The sequence below is a fragment of the Podarcis raffonei genome, chromosome 13 (genome assembly GCF_027172205.1).
Source record: "Podarcis raffonei isolate rPodRaf1 chromosome 13, rPodRaf1.pri, whole genome shotgun sequence".
NCBI classification, from domain to species: Eukaryota; Metazoa; Chordata; class Lepidosauria; order Squamata; family Lacertidae; genus Podarcis; species Podarcis raffonei.
Window position 1 is genome coordinate 30954937 of NC_070614.1, and position 15623 is coordinate 30970559.

The following is a 15623-nucleotide window of genomic DNA, read 5'->3' on the forward strand; positions in this document are numbered from 1 at the left end:
CTGGATTCAGAGGGCTAGACTAGATGAAGGCAGAAGATGTCCACCAGAACAGAAGCTAAATGCAAGGCAGTAGATCCAAACCATAAACACAGAACTCAAATTTCACTCCATTTCCCCTATATAATTCATATCATTCATTTTCTCTCTCCAGATTTCCATTAAGGAAAAAAAAGAACCCTTACATATTTCCCATTAGTTAAATGTCCCCTTGGTCTTTTTCCCCCATGAAAGCAAATTGATTCCAGTTCTGTCTTCTTCAACCTAATCTTATGCCTCAGCTTTGTTTTGGGGTCTTTTTTAGTCTAACTCCAGCATCAAGGGAAGCATGACATTTTAAAAACAGGGAGCTGCTCTCCTCATTAGCCCTTAAGATGTTTGGCGGATATATACACATGTACACCATTTTAAATGATAGCTTGTGACACTGTACACTTTTCTAGAATTGAGGCTAATTTTATTGAAGAAACTTACACTTTCCAAACTTCTTCAACAGAGCATTTTTTATATCCTTGTTCTTCAAGCTGTAAATGAGAGGGTTTAACATGGGAGTTAAGATGCTGTACTGCACCGACACTAATTTGTCCAGGTAGGCGAGTGATTCTGAACTTGGCTTCATGTACCGGAAAAAAGCTGCAATGTAAAACAATCCCACCACAATGAGGTGAGAGCTGCAAGTGGAGAAGGCTTTATGCCTGCTTTCTGCTGAACGAATCTTCACGATGGTTGAAATAATGTAAACATAAGAGATGAGGGTAAGGAGAAAGGAGCCAAGACCAAACACCAACACAGTGATAAGAAGAACAATGTAATTTATGAGGGTCTGGGTACAAGCCAAGGCCAAGACTGAAGGAAGCTCACAGCTGTAATGGTCAATAATATTATTCCCGCAAAAATGCAAATTCACCAAAGGTGGAACATTCAACACAGCATAGAAGGTACCCATAGCCCAAGATCCACCCACTAGTTGTTTGCAGATTTCTTTTTTCATGATTGTGGTATAATGCAGTGGATCACATATAGCAATGTATCGGTCATAAGCCATTGCTGAAAGGATGAATACTTCAGCACAAGCAACCTGGAAAAAGAAGAAGATCTGTGCAATGCATCCTTCCCAGGAAATCGTTTTCTGCTTTGCTATGATATTTTCCAACATCTTGGGAACAGTGACAGATGAATAGCAGATGTCAACAAAAGCTAAATGACTAAGAAAGAAGAACATGGGGGTTTGAAGGCTACACTCAGTTCTAATCACCAGCATGATTGCAAAATTTCCTAACAATGTTACCAAAAAAATTATTAAGAACACCAAGAAGAGAAACACCTGAAGATGTGGATCTCTGGAGAGTCCTGAGAGTATAAACTCTGTAATTGCAGTTTGATTTTCCATCTCAATGAATTTAAAAGCCTTAACATCTGTACAAATTAAAAAAAGAAATAGAATTTATTCAATTTGTAGAAAGCTCTGAAAAATGATTAATAAATGTATAAATGTAGGGGAAGTATTTTCTGAATTTTTAACCCTATTTACCTGGGAGTAAGCTCCACTGAATTCAATATGATCTACTGTATCTCTATCTGGACATAGTTATGATTGCTTTGATGCAGCCAAGAACTAGACTGTTGATTCAAGCGCTAATTGTTTGTGTAGAGATTTCACATTTGCAGTTCCACACTCACTGCACAAAAGGAAATTGGATGCACACACATGTGCAACCACTTCAAGATTGTTTCTTTCTTTTTGAAGGTGGAGGTCAATATGCATGCTAATATTTAATGTTGGGGGGGGGTGAGGTTTATTTGATCTGAATGGATGGAAAACAAACTGTGTACACATAGCATTTTACATACCTGACAGGGAAAAGGGAGACCACTGACCCAATAGTTTCATACTGGGCACAAGGCCATGTAATTACAAACTCTAAATTCCAGACAGAATGTTAAATGTGGGAAGGGAGGGATTTTTTAAAAAATGGAGAGAGGTTTTTGTGCATGAAAAGCAAGACTATAAACAGTCAAACTATTTCCTAGCACACATTTGGTGGTTGGAAAACTTCGACCTGTTGTACATCTGCCTATTATAAAAAAGGAAGCAGCTCTGAGAACATGTGAGCCCCCTTCCATTTCCAGATTTGTCCACATGGATCAAACTTAGGTATGCTGCTCTGAATGTGGAAACTGTTCAATCTCAATTTTGAGACCCACGTCTACTTGGTAAGACCAATAATGTCATCTGAGCTCTGCTGGCATACATGAAAAAGATGCATTTTTAGATTTATGGATATGTTGATCATGATTTTAGGTTAGGTACTGGTGCTTTATTGGTCCACCTAGCTCAGTACTGTCTACACAGACTTGCAATGGCTCTCCAGAATTTCTGAAAAGAATAAGTCTAGTCTGACCTGGAAATACAAGGGATTAATTTGAGACTTTCTGCATGCAAAGCAGATGCTCTATCACTGAGCTTTTAGCTCTTTAGCCAATATAGGAGACACTGGTCCTTTCTGGTTTGTATATACTAGAACAGCCTACATTTTTCATTTTTTAAGGGTGAAATTTTGAGGCAAATTTGTAGAATTTTTAAACTGCTGAAACATTTGGGAGGATTAGAAAGTACTAAAAAGTTGTCAGAATACTAGCAAATATGTTCGGCTTCTTTGTGAATCTTAGTTATTTACTGTGATTTCGTGTTTCCAAGTGCAAGACACTGGAATCTTAAGGAAAATATTGAATAATTCTGCAAATGGATAGCATGTACTGGTTACTGTCTATTTAAGATCACCCAACACATAAAACCCACTGAATTAAACAAAGTCATAAATATAAAAAAGAGATTGCCACTTACCTGATAGCTAATCCAGATGCGCAACAACTGCCACTGCACTTAGATTTGATTGGAGCTGTATCTCAAAGAGATCTCCATCCACTTTACAATTACTTTAAAAAATGACGATTTGAAACAAATCTTGGTGAAATCCCCAAAGAAAATAAAGATCGCTCATATTATCATACAGCTCATTTAGATTATGGCTGGGGAACCGGTTGCTGGTTTTCAGTTCATGACCTTTGGCCCTGTCATCTGGGGCTGAATGCGACCTCAAGTCCAAACAGCATCTAGTTGGTCAAAGTTTTTTCATCTGTGACAGAAAGGAAAAATATTTCAGGGTCTCTGCTGTGCACACTGAAAGGGAATGATTGAAATCACTGCCAACTCTACAAATGCCTGATTTTTTTTAATGTGCATTGTTCAGTGTCCATTCTGCCTATGTACTGGACAATTTTTTAAGTGAGCAAGATGGTATAAAAAGGATGGTGATGTGATGTCATGCTCATTTTTCTGGAATTAATCCCATGAAATTTATCCTGTCAACTGACTTTCTCCAGGGATACCTTTTTCATTAAATGAAATTGTATTAGTTCTTCCTTCCAAAAAACAACAACACATTTATTATAAGTTTTACAAGTCAGTTGGACATTAAGGTGTAATAGACTCCTTTAGATATAGAGATGCCTTACAATGTGACAGACCAGGGCCACATATTCTACTCCATATTGTCAACAACTGCAACTTTCAGTCAGGAATGGGCAGAATCAATCTGCTTGAGTTTGTGTCCATTTTGGTATATGCCTGCTGGCAAAGCCCACTCTGCTTCATGTCTACATTTCAATTTTTAGGAAATAACTATTGTGAAATTTGCATTTCTTTAAGTGTTTCTCTCTGTCTCTCTCTTTGTATATGTGTAACTTTCTAGGTGGTTTGAAGGTTGTGCTTTCTCCTTCAATAATAATAATAATAATAATAATAATAATAATAATAATAATAATAATAATACTGTAATCATAACCCCAATTTCAAGCTGTTTGGAGCAACTGGAATGTCAAGTTCATTCACAATGTATTTAAATCATCACACTTTATTACAAAACATAGTCTCCCCCCCCCCTATATTTGATGGGAGGAGCCTCTTGCTGGAGTCCCGTAGAAAGCATCAGCACACATCCAAGAGACATGTGCATGATATAACGCATATTAGCAGAGTCAGCGGAAGCAAAATTGTGTAGGAATTGTGGCATCAAGTATTTTATTATCTACAGCAAAAGAAACAAAAGGAACATGGCATTTTGTGTCAGTGGAAATTATGAACAATAATATCCCTTGCAGATTTAGAGGGGCTTCCTTAGTGGGCACAAAGAAAGGATTACCCACCATAATGTACAACCACTTCCAGGTCAGTTTTAGATGCCATTTCAATGAATGTTGCAAGCACTGTGCTTTCTAGCTGCTCCAAGCAGTTAGAAAATATTTTAAGAAAAAAATAAAAATAAAAGTAGCTCTTGTGTGTATTTTGAGAAACTACTGCTCACTAAACCATACCCAGTAAAGTTTTGCAAATATTTGGCCTAATTTGCCAATCTGAAATGCCTCATTGTTTCCTTAGAGTCAGGTGATTTCAATTTTGATTATAGGGCCGCTAAGAATTTGGTTGGAATGTTGTTTGTGTAGTTGTTTGTGTATTTCCCCATGCATTTTAGTGCCAAAAAGGCATATGTAGTAGAAGGGTACACTAGGGTATGAAGTTCCATAACTTTTTTTCAGAGCAGGAGCAATGATGTTACTGCTGGAGTGCCAAAGATAGGCTCTTCTGACTGTGGCAAGTGAATGAGTTGGCAGGCTTACAGATTAAAAGAAAATTGTGTCATAGATTCCCACAACTGAGTAAATCTGAATATAACCAATCAATCATGTAGTGTGGACTAACATGTACTGGGCAATGCGTAATTACCATTGACATATTTGCAATCCCAATCAGCCAGACCAATGAGGAAACTCTACTAAACTGAATCTGGTTGATGGGCTCCACTTTACCTGCTGGAATACAAACCTTGTGGACCTTTTCCATGAGATTGCTTATTTGCTTTACAGATGCATGGAGAAAAGCTAAAGAGAATTGGGCATGTGTGCATCTAAAATTTGCAATGTTTGTGGCATGTAATGGAAGGGAAAATTATTGACAACCATGTTAATCAACTGGTTTATGAAATAAAAGATTGTGGTCATACAACCAATGGGACACAATCTTCTCATTCACACTGTTCTGTTGATTTGAATTGGGAATGAATATCAAGATTTCAGTCTCAATATCCTCCTAAGCACTGCTTTCACCTCCTTGTTCTGCAAGCTGTAGATGATGGGATTTAACAAAGGGGTAAGAATGCTGTATTCTATGGACAGTATTACATCCAAAAGTACTGACGAAGCTGCGCTTGGCCTCAGATATCGGAAGTAACCTGTTCCATAGAAGAGACTGACTACAGTGAGGTGGGAGCTGCAGGTAGAGAAAGCTTTACGTCTCCCTTCAGATGAATTTATCCTCAGTATGGTGGAGATGATATGAATGTAAGACAGCACAGTGAGGAACAGGGATACAAGCCCAACTGTGCTCCCAGAAATGAAGAACAGCATTTTATTGAAGAAAGTATCATTGCAGGAGAGAGAAAGGATGGAAGGGAGCTCACAACTGAAATGATTTATGATATTCGAGCCACAGAACTGTAGCCTTAACAGTGGCAATGTGTTTGCAAGTGCATAAACAAAACTAATCATCCATGCACTGGCCACTAGCTTTTGGCAGAATGCCACATTCATGATTTCCACATAATGCAGTGGTTTACATATAGCACAGTATCTGTCATAAGCCATTGATGAGAGGATAAAAACTTCAGCAGTAGCCGAAAACAAAATAAAGAATGCCTGAGTGAAGCATCCACCAACAGAGATGGTCTTCTGCTTGGCAATGATGATCTCCAACATCTTTGGGACAGTGACAGTTGAATAACACACATCAAGGAAAGAGAGGTAACTCAAGAAGAAGTACATAGGACTCTGAAGAGGTGGACTGGTCCTCACAAGCAGCATGATTATTACATTCCCCAACAGAGTTAGCAGATAAATCAACAAGAAAAGGAAAAATAAGAAGATCTGGAGCTGAAGGTTGTTGGAGAGGCCAAGAAGAAAAAAATAGTATTCAGTGGTTTGGTTTCCCATTGAAAGTTATCTGAAGGATGCACATCTAAAAAAATGACCAAAGGTTATTTAATAAAGAAACAAACATGAACATCTCAAGAGATAAACAATTATGATTTATCTGGACTGGGGTTATGCTTGAATGTAATCTCACAACTGATATCTTAAGCAACAAGACTATAAAGTTTTCTTTATAAAAAACAATAGTAATAGATTTGCTACAAAGCTTAACTTCGACGACTGTTGTAGAGTGATTATGGCAGTTTCTGAAAAGGCAAAATACTTAGGGAAGGCTGAGGAAATGAATGCCCTCCACACTAAGATTGCTAACAGTTCTACCTCAGGTAAAAATGGTGTGGGGAAATCAGCATATTTATTCACACTCTCCATGGGTGCCATATGCCACTTAAAATATATGTTTTGAGGTAACCATGTCTGCTGAAGACACTCCATACATTGAGAAAATTTAATGAGTATTGGGAAGCAAACTGACAAGATCTCACCCAAGGCAGAATTTCAGAGGAAAAATTAGGGCTACTGTATCTGCTTGGGCAAGATATCTGAGGAACATCAAAGGAAAGAAAAAATGGTTTTGATAATAACTAATTGCAGTTTTGAAGGAATTAGTTTCTAGATATTTTTTTGAGATCTCAGCTCAAACTGCATCCTAATTTTATTGTTCTCAATTATCTATTATGAAGCAGCCTAGAAAGCTAATTCAACTTTTCAGTTAGCTAAACTTCCATTATGTGGTTAGTCAGATCAGGTGGTAAATGCTTAGGGACCCTCTCCTGCCACCCTGTACCAATGATACAACAGGTTATAATTCTTTCACTATGCTATAACATTGTATATCCCTACCACTAAATCCATCTGCAAAGACCAGAAATGAGTTGTCACTTACCAAGCATTTAATCCACAAGTGCATCCACTATCACTATACCTAAGATCACACCTCAAGCTGAAATAAACTTCCGCCCACTCAGAATGTTCATTATAAAATATTAATAGGAGGCAAAGTGTGTGTGGGGAAAACTCATCTATATTTATCTTCTTCATTTAAATTGACCTGTTGGGGGGAATATTACCTTGTATCTCCCCAGGCTACGATGTATTATTTGGTTCAGAAGAACCACATGTAAGTCTTGGTGTGATATATTGGAAGGCAGGGGAATAAACTGGATGATGTCATACCCTGCCATATGCTCTTCTGAAAGTTATCAAACAACTTTTCTCCTGATACTATAAAATCGTATTGTGGCTCAATTTGAAGTCAGAGCCATGAGGTTTGCGAATCCTGCCCCCCCACCCCACCCCCGCCAAAGGAAGATGTAGTACAGAGATCAGGAATGTGCCCTCAGCTCCCATGGTCCCTTTGGAGAGCAACTCTGCTTAGAGCTGAATAGTTTGTTCATTTAAGGAAGGGAGGAAAATGGCCGAAGCACATTTGCACAGCCACTTCTCACATGCCAAATAACAGAGAACAAGTGGCTTGCCGATCATTGAATTCTGATTATACCTCTTGCTTGCCTGGATGGAAGAGGGAGAAATGTTTGAGAGTTTAGGTAGAGAGCTCAGACTTTTGCATGGACAGGCGGAGTCCCCCAGATCCCGAACACGCACCCCCCGGTCATGTGGAATAACGACTCAAGACAACGTGTTATGGGATTAAATTGGCCACAACTTTATTAAATTTCAAATGTGGGTAGACCTTGGCTCAGGCATTGGGCGTTATCCCTCCCCAGTCCCCAGCTGGGGACCTAGGGAGCATCAGGGTTATCCAGTGTGTGTGGGGGGGGATGGGCTGGCTCTGGAGAACATATGTTCAAGCAGAGATAGCCGCCCCTGTTATGCCGCCGCCGCAGGGGAGAGCAATGACGACCTTTTGGCGTACGGTCAAAGCCTCCCTTCAGAAACCCCTTTAACGGGGAACCCTGGTATCGCCACTGCAAAGAGGAAGATAGACTAAAGGATTCCGCCCAAGGCCTGATACTGCCAAAGTTGTGACGTTTTGATACGGGAAAGGCAAACCTGCCAATGCAGGGGAATTCCTTTCTGGCCCTTTAACAGCGACCTTAACGTAGCAGCGCCTGCATACCTGTGAAGAAAAGTTAACCTGCAAAACCTGTGAAGAAAAGTTAAACTGCAAAATAAGACATTAACTGAGGGTGGGTAGGGTGGGAGAAGCTCTGGAGTCAAGTGAGGATTCCCAAGTAAGATCCTCCCTCTATTGTGTGGACAGGTAGTCCCTCCCCTACCTGACCTGGTCTCCTTGGCAACGCTTCCCCCAGGCGGGATTGGACAACTGACTGAGATAGGCGGAGACCTTCAGGTATCCCACCTGAGGGAAAGCGAAGCCAAGCCTATGCTGATGGAGCCACTCCAGATCCAAGGGCTGCACGCGTCCACGCAAAGGGCGCCCCCCGTTTTATGAATATATGCTACTGTGCAAAGATAGTTGTGCTGGTTACTCCACCTTTGTTTGTTCCTGGCCCTTGCCATCAGTGTTATAATAGCCCTGGTAGGCTGCCCATGACAGAATGTATCCTTCAAGGTGAAAAATATATATGTCCCCATCCATATTGTAAGCCATCAAGCTGAAAATACCCCCCCATCCATATACAGTGGTTCAACAGCCTATTGCTTCCCCTGCTTTCCCAGGACTGCAGACATTGTGTAGCAGTGCTAACAGCCACATCCATGAGTGATGTCAACCACTTGCCAGTAAAGGCAAATGAACTGCACTCACAAATTATGCCTGTCCAGCCTAGAATAAAGCGAAAACTATTCCATGTTAGTAAACTTTCACAATTAAAACAGACTAAAAGTAAATGGGCTTAATTACATTTACTGAATAGTCTCTGTATTCCAGGGAGACTTAAGTGCAACTATAACATGAAAAATATCATAAGGGCAGAATTCCCTAGAGCTCAACATGAACCAATATTAACAGGCCTGAGACATTTCTATTGTTCAGTTGCAAAGATGCATAGCCAGCACATTACGCGCCACTGTCTTTTTAAGTAAGCTGGGTTACGTGCAATTGCTACAACAAATCACCATTTCAGTAATACTGGGTGAAACTTGGGCTAGACTGGACTGAAAGCGAAAGGGGTTGTTTCTTCTTCATTATCTTTATCTTTTACTATAGACCATTTAAGATGCATTTCTTCCAATAAAGACGAAAGTATCCCTCTGTGTAGCAAGTGCTCCTTCAGGAAACTTCCCTGGTGAGTTTCTTTATAAAAACACTTATTACAATAAATGTGTTTATATTCTTACAGGAAATAGGTTCTATCAACGGCTTCATAGCCTTGATAGCTAAATGGAATACTCATGTGCAAAGGCACTTTGTCTCTGGCTACTAGATTTCAGGGAGAAACATCAGGGGAGGCTTATTTATTTAATGTCCAGCTTTCATGTTCCTGGAGACATTGGTTGACCACAGTTGAAAATGGAATTTTCAGGATCTTCTGGATCAGATAAGCTGATAAGTCTGCTCCAAGAGGGAGGACTATTCTAAAGGTTGTTGTTGCTGTTGTTACTACTAGTAGTAGGAGAATCCTAAATGTAACTGCAATGTTCACCATCCCCAACTATTAGCCATGGTTACTGTGGTTGATGGGAATGGGAGAATAATGACACCTGGGGAGTCACAGTTTCCCATCCCTAAGATTTAACAGCTTGCACATCTGTGCAGTAGCTGTATTTTGCTCAGACATAATAATCATCAGCATCCACAGTAATGGGTGGGTGGGGGTCAGACTAGCCCACCACATGTATACAGAATTTGTTCAAGTTTTGCTACTCAGCCAGATGAGAGATTAGGACACCGCCAAAAATGTTTCAAGCAAGGAATAGAGAACTAGCCCTCTTGAATTAGGTAGATTATATATTCTACACAATAGTTGTAGAACTATGTGATGGGTGTAGAATAAAGTATGAACTTTGTGCATAACCTTTGCCTGGTAGAAAACTTGTGACACCCTGTTTATCTGGAATGACACAAGTTAAGTTTTATCACGTCACTGACAAACTTAGCTACATGTTCATTTTGAGGCAGCCAACTCCTAATGCAGCCAGTGCTTTTTGTTTTTTATGGATAGTGACATCATTATATAGTTTAGCCAGCATGGGACATAATAGAATCAAGTATCTCCTGTTGCTGTTGCATGGCAATACCCGCCCCCTCCCACTGATGGAGTAAATAAAGACAACGGACACGGAATTTTAAGTTAATGGGCGAAAATGGCCACAACTTTATTGATTACAGGTAAGAGTGGTATTGGCTTTTAGGCATTGGCCCTAACAGACTATCCGGTCTAACCGGGAAGGGTTAAGCACCAACAGGGGGAGCCCCCGAGATGCACATCCCTAGGCGCTCCCCAAGGGGTTACCGCTCGGGAGCGCGCTTTAGGCCCTAGCCTCCGTAGGTTTCGGACGAGGCGACGCCCCCCGGAGTCCTTTAACGAACTACCCTTCAGGATTTGGGGGAGGTGATGGCATTCCTCCCCCTGACTTCATTTGCATAACAATACCCCTGCCAATGCCTAACCGCCAAAACCAGGAAGTTGTGACGTTTTGCTACGAGGTAGGCGAAAAAACCAAGTGGCTTCTAAAATACAGCCAATTAGCCAAATGGAAAAACTCCTACCAGGCCCCTTGCGGTGACCAGCCGAAGCCCATAGCAAAGTCCGCAAGCGAACCTAAAGGGCGGGTGGGTGGGAAACCGCTGCTGCTGAAGAGAAAGAAAGGGGCGAGCCAAGGCTGCCCTGACCTTAAGTGCACCTAGAAACCCCACCCCTGCTGCCAGCCGATTGGCTGGCGCTGGGGGCGATGAATATTCAAGAGGCTGGGGAATCCCGGAGTCCTGTGGGGCTGATGCCAGCCCCGCAAGAGCATGGACGGGGGCGTGATCCCGCAACCCCCCCCTCCTTAGGTCAGGAGTGGCTTTGTGTTCGGGTTAGGAAGATCAAATTCTTACCTCACTTCTAGAATGTATCCTTCAAATTTTGAGCAGCAGCCTATGCATGAATCATTCAAAAAACAATAAAATTATGGATTAGAAAATACAAGCTAAAAGTTTTCTGTTTGTAAAAGGCAGGAAAAAAGAGGTTTGGGGGTAAATGGATTTTTTTTAAAAAAATAACCTCTAATGTAGAGGCAACTAAACGTTTGGCTTTTCAGATATTGGTAGACCACAAGTTCCACTATTGGTAGTGCTGCATGGAGTCCAACAATATCTAGAGGACAAAAGGATAGCCGAGGCTGTTGCAAAAAGTATGCCAGTGTATACAGGAAATACATGCAGTTACCCAGACACAGAGGAATGTTGACATTGTGTGTACCTCAAATAAAGCTGAAGAGCAGCACAGTATAATTACTTTGTTGGAACAGAGCAAGGTCCATTCAAATCAGCCTTTGAATTGGACCAATTCTTTCCAAAAAGTCGATGATAATATTTATCACTGCAAATTTTACTTTTGAAATTCATCAGTCAGTACTGTGGTGCACCTAGAAACAGCATCAAATGTTTTTCATTGATCCAAGGTTTCTTTTTTCTTTTTCTTTTAAAATGAATGGAAGAAATACAGAGGGGGAGGGGGGAGAGGGGAGAGGGGAGGGGAGTTATATTACACTGAGCCAAATTATTTTTTTATAGGTAAAATGCTGAGAGGATGAATAAAGAATTTATTAATTTGTTTTTTTGAATAACAAAGAATTTAGACACTGTTCTTCATCGTTGTTGTTGTTTTTTAAAAATCATGATTTCCATTTCTTTTTATTGCTTATATCCCTGTAGCTTTCTGATATAATGGAGAAAGAAAATCGAACTGTGGTTACAGAATTTGTCTTTCTTCATTTCACTAGCATCCCCAAGCTTGAGATGGTGTTGTTTGTGCTCTTCTTAATCATCTACATCTTATCTCTCATGGGGAACTTGCTGATTATACTCATTGTGGTCGTGGACTCACGCCTACAGACCCCCATGTATTTCTTCATCTGCAATCTCTCGATGGTCGAAGTCTGGTACACCACTGTCACAGTGCCAAAGATGTTGGAGAATTTACTGGCTCAGAAGAGGACAATTTCCATTCCAGGATGTATCACTCAATATTACTTCTTCTTTGCCTTTGCTGCAATTGAGCTGTTTATTCTGACAGCCATGGCTTACGACAGGTACCTTGCAATCTGCAACCCTCTACGATACTCCGCCATCATGAACCCTAGGACTTGCAGAAATGTGGCTGTGATATGCTGGGTTGTGGGATTCATATGCCCTACATTCCCTTCCTTCATGTTAGCTAAAATTTCCTTCTGCAGCCCCAACAAAATCAACCACTTCTTCTGCGATGCTGGGCAGATATTTCGCCTTTCGTGTACTGACACTTATTCTATTCAGGTCATTGGCTACGGCTTCAGCAGTGTTATTGTAATGGCCACTCTTTTGTTCACTCTAGGTTCTTATGTGCAAATCGTAATCACTATACTGAAAATGTCTTCTGCTGCTGCCCGGAGGAAGACATTTTCCACCTGTGCCTCCCACCTCTCTGTAGTCACCATCTATTTTGCAACACTCATTTTCATGTATGTCCGCCCAGCAGTAAAATACAAATCTAATGCCAACAAAATAGTAGCTGTTTTCTACTCTGTAATCACACCCTTGCTGAATCCAATGATATATACCCTGAGGAACAAGGATGTGAAAGAAGCTTTGAAGAAAACTTTTCTCATAAATAAAGTCTAAAGCCACCCAAAAACAAATAGCTCTAAAATAGCTTGAAGTGATTATGAAACTCACACTGAAGGTAGTCCCTGAATTACCCTTCTTTGCACCTTCCTTGAGTGTATTTCTGAGTGTAGCTGTGTGTGCGTTTGTGTGTGTTTCCTGCTTGAAAAGTGTCATTTAAATGTAATCATGTTTCTTGCATGCCTAGTTAGAGAGGGATGTGTGATCTAAAACAGGAAATCGGATCCTCCTAATTGAGGGGCTGCATTGTGCATGGGCCCAAGGCGCTCCCTCCATTCATGGAGGGGGTGGGAGATGAGCCTGAGCCACGCGGTGGCCCCACGATCATGCCATGGCCTATTGGCCAATCAGAGAGTGCGGGCATGATTGTGGGGGCCTTTAAAAGGTGGTGGTGCATTGCTGGGGCTTCACCTGGCTTGGCGCCTCCAAACACTTTCCCACCCGCCCTAATGTTTTAGGTGTGTGCTTTGGCCTTGCTCTGGACTTTGGTTGGTCATCTGTTTTGGAACCGGGGCCGGGTAGGATTTTTTTTCCATTTGGCAGATTGACACTGGCCATTTGGTTTTCGCCTACCTCTTAGCAATTGTTACAACTTTGTAAGGTTTGGTGGTTAGGCATTGGCTTAGAGAGATGCGGGGGAGGGGAGGAGCAGCCATCACCTGCCCCTCCAGGTACAAGGGTATTCCGGTAAAGGAATCTGCAGGTCTGGGTTTCGTCCAAAGTCTGATTGGGGGCTAAGGCCATGCCAGGACCCAGCGAGAACCCTGGGGTGAGTTTCAGTTAGTCACCATCGATGGAGCTCCCTCTTTTGGTGCTTTACCCTTCTAGATTTCCTGCAAGGCGGGCAGGAGTCTGATATACTTATTGCCAATGCCTAAGCCAATACCACTCACATTTCTGTAATCAATAACGTTGTGGCCTAAATTATGCCCATTAACCTTTAAACTAAAATTCTGTGTCAATATGTTTTTATTATTCCTGGGGGTGCGCAAATGAGATCATTCATCCACAGATAATCAGTGGCATATTGTTTTGAGTTGACATATTTAATTTTATGAATCAGTTTTCATGAATCATATTGAGTAAATTCAACAATAAAAATGTATAATATATGCATATGATTTTTTTGCGTCAATACAGATAGTCTGGGATTTTAAAAATCCATTTGAATGGTCTGTTGAAAGATGAAGGTCTTCAACAGGTGCCAAAAATGCAATGAAGATGGAACTTGCCTAATATATAACAGGTGGAAGATGCAAAGTCTGGGTGCCACAGCACTGAAAGCCCAATTTCTATTTCATATGGACTGGATTTGCTGATGGTATGTATCTACAGGAGGCTCCTTCCTGCAGAGCACACTGATCAGCTGGGTATATATAGGGTGGGGCAATTATTTAGATAAATTTGTCCTGAGCTTTGTACACTGGTACTAGCAATTTTATCAGTGCCTGAGTACTCTGCCTAATTCTAGGCTAGAACACATCTCAGCTTTCCAAATAAATTGCTGACCAATAAAATGACTGTGATTCAAGGTGAAGAAAGGTGATGTTGGGCTGACATGGGAATGCACCTCGTATGACAGTGTCTTACAAGTATTTGCATTAGGTCATTTCCCATTGTTAAAAACATGGGAAACAAAAAGTAGTTCTGATAGTGGTAATTATTTGCAAAGAGCTCCAAGGTGGGAATAGTCATCCCACCAGAATAAATATTTGTTTGGTTTGGGAATTAATGTATCCTTCATATAAAATGGATAATTATATGCTTACAGTACATTTAGCCAACAGATTTGTGCTTGGAAGAATTGAGGATCTGTTTTATTTTATCAAAAGGGCACATGAGTGGAAGCCTTCTGTTCTCTGCTCACTCTGCTTTACATTCCTTCCAGGACAAATCTTATTTTGCTCTGTTTCTTGTGACATACCTGGTAAGTTCATCTGTCTTTCAGAAATGTGCATATTTATGCACACCATCTGACCACACTGACCCATTTTTGAATTGCTTTAGTTTTCCTCTTCATTTACAAGAAGCATTGAATCTAATAGATAATGCCTAATTGTTTCCATATTGATAGTTCTGCTGCAGAATGTCAGTGCATTTGCCTTGAACATTACAGACGATTTTGGAGGTATTTCAGGGCACACGCTTTATTCACATAGGGTACTGGCTGAACATGTTAATGGTGAAAGTCACTGTGCTGGCCAACCTATGTTTCAGAAACTTGATTATATTAACCTTTTCATTTAGGGACCACAACAGGCTTTCAAGGAACTCCACATTTCCCCAGAACACAGCTAGAAAGCCACTGCAATAGTATAACTCATACTCCTCATAAATGTCTTATTTCTAAAACATAGTTTTATTTTTATCTCTTTTGTAGGGCAGCTCAACTTTTATGTATCATTTAAGACTGATGTTTTCCTGTTTGTTTGTTTGTTTGTTTGTTTGTTTGTTTGTTTTGAATATTTATACCTTGTGTTTCCAACAAATTAGTTCAAAGGAAGCTTACAAGCAACAAGTAAGGATACAAAAATGAATATAAAACCAAAGAGCAAAGTACGTACAAAGGAACACAAAAAGCAGCCTTATATTGAGTCAAACAGGTGGTCCATCTGTTTTGGTATTTCTACAGTGACTGCCAATAGCTCTCCAGAATTTTTGGCAGGGGTCTATCCCAGTTGTATCTTGAAATACCAGGGGGCGAGTTTGGGACCTTCTGCATGTAAAGCAAATGATCTACCATTAAACTACACATGCCCTCCGCCCCCAGTCCCCCACAACAGCATTCTGCCAGGTGACAGAAATCATTATGTGCTTTGTTTTCCATTCCTTGATATCTGTCTTGGACGAG

At 40.7% G+C, this 15623-nt stretch overlaps 3 protein-coding genes across 3 annotated transcripts; 1 reads left to right on the forward strand and 2 right to left on the reverse strand.

The window, feature by feature from the left end:
• Positions 1–454: 454 nt before the first annotated feature.
• On the reverse strand, positions 455–1387 carry LOC128400281 (olfactory receptor 8S1-like). The gene has a single exon (XM_053362440.1). It carries the CDS (start codon positions 1385–1387, stop codon positions 455–457), a length of 933 nt encoding a protein of 310 aa, XP_053218415.1.
• A 3731-nt stretch (positions 1388–5118) lies between these two features.
• Positions 5119–6042, reverse strand: LOC128398665 (olfactory receptor 5A2-like). The gene has a single exon (XM_053359916.1). It carries the CDS (start codon positions 6040–6042, stop codon positions 5119–5121), a length of 924 nt encoding a protein of 307 aa, XP_053215891.1.
• A 5794-nt stretch (positions 6043–11836) lies between these two features.
• On the forward strand, positions 11837–12769 carry LOC128398666 (olfactory receptor 6N1-like). The gene has a single exon (XM_053359917.1). The coding sequence runs from the start codon at positions 11837–11839 to the stop codon at positions 12767–12769; it is 933 nt and encodes a 310-aa protein (XP_053215892.1).
• The last annotated feature ends 2854 nt before the right edge of the window (positions 12770–15623 follow it).

Coding starts and splice junctions, on each gene's coding strand:
- LOC128400281 (XM_053362440.1), bottom strand. CDS start 1,387: ATGGAAAATCAAACTGCAATTACAGAGTTTATACTCTCAGGACTCTCC.
- LOC128398665 (XM_053359916.1), bottom strand. CDS start 6,042: ATGGGAAACCAAACCACTGAATACTATTTTTTTCTTCTTGGCCTCTCC.
- LOC128398666 (XM_053359917.1), top strand. CDS start 11,837: ATGGAGAAAGAAAATCGAACTGTGGTTACAGAATTTGTCTTTCTTCAT.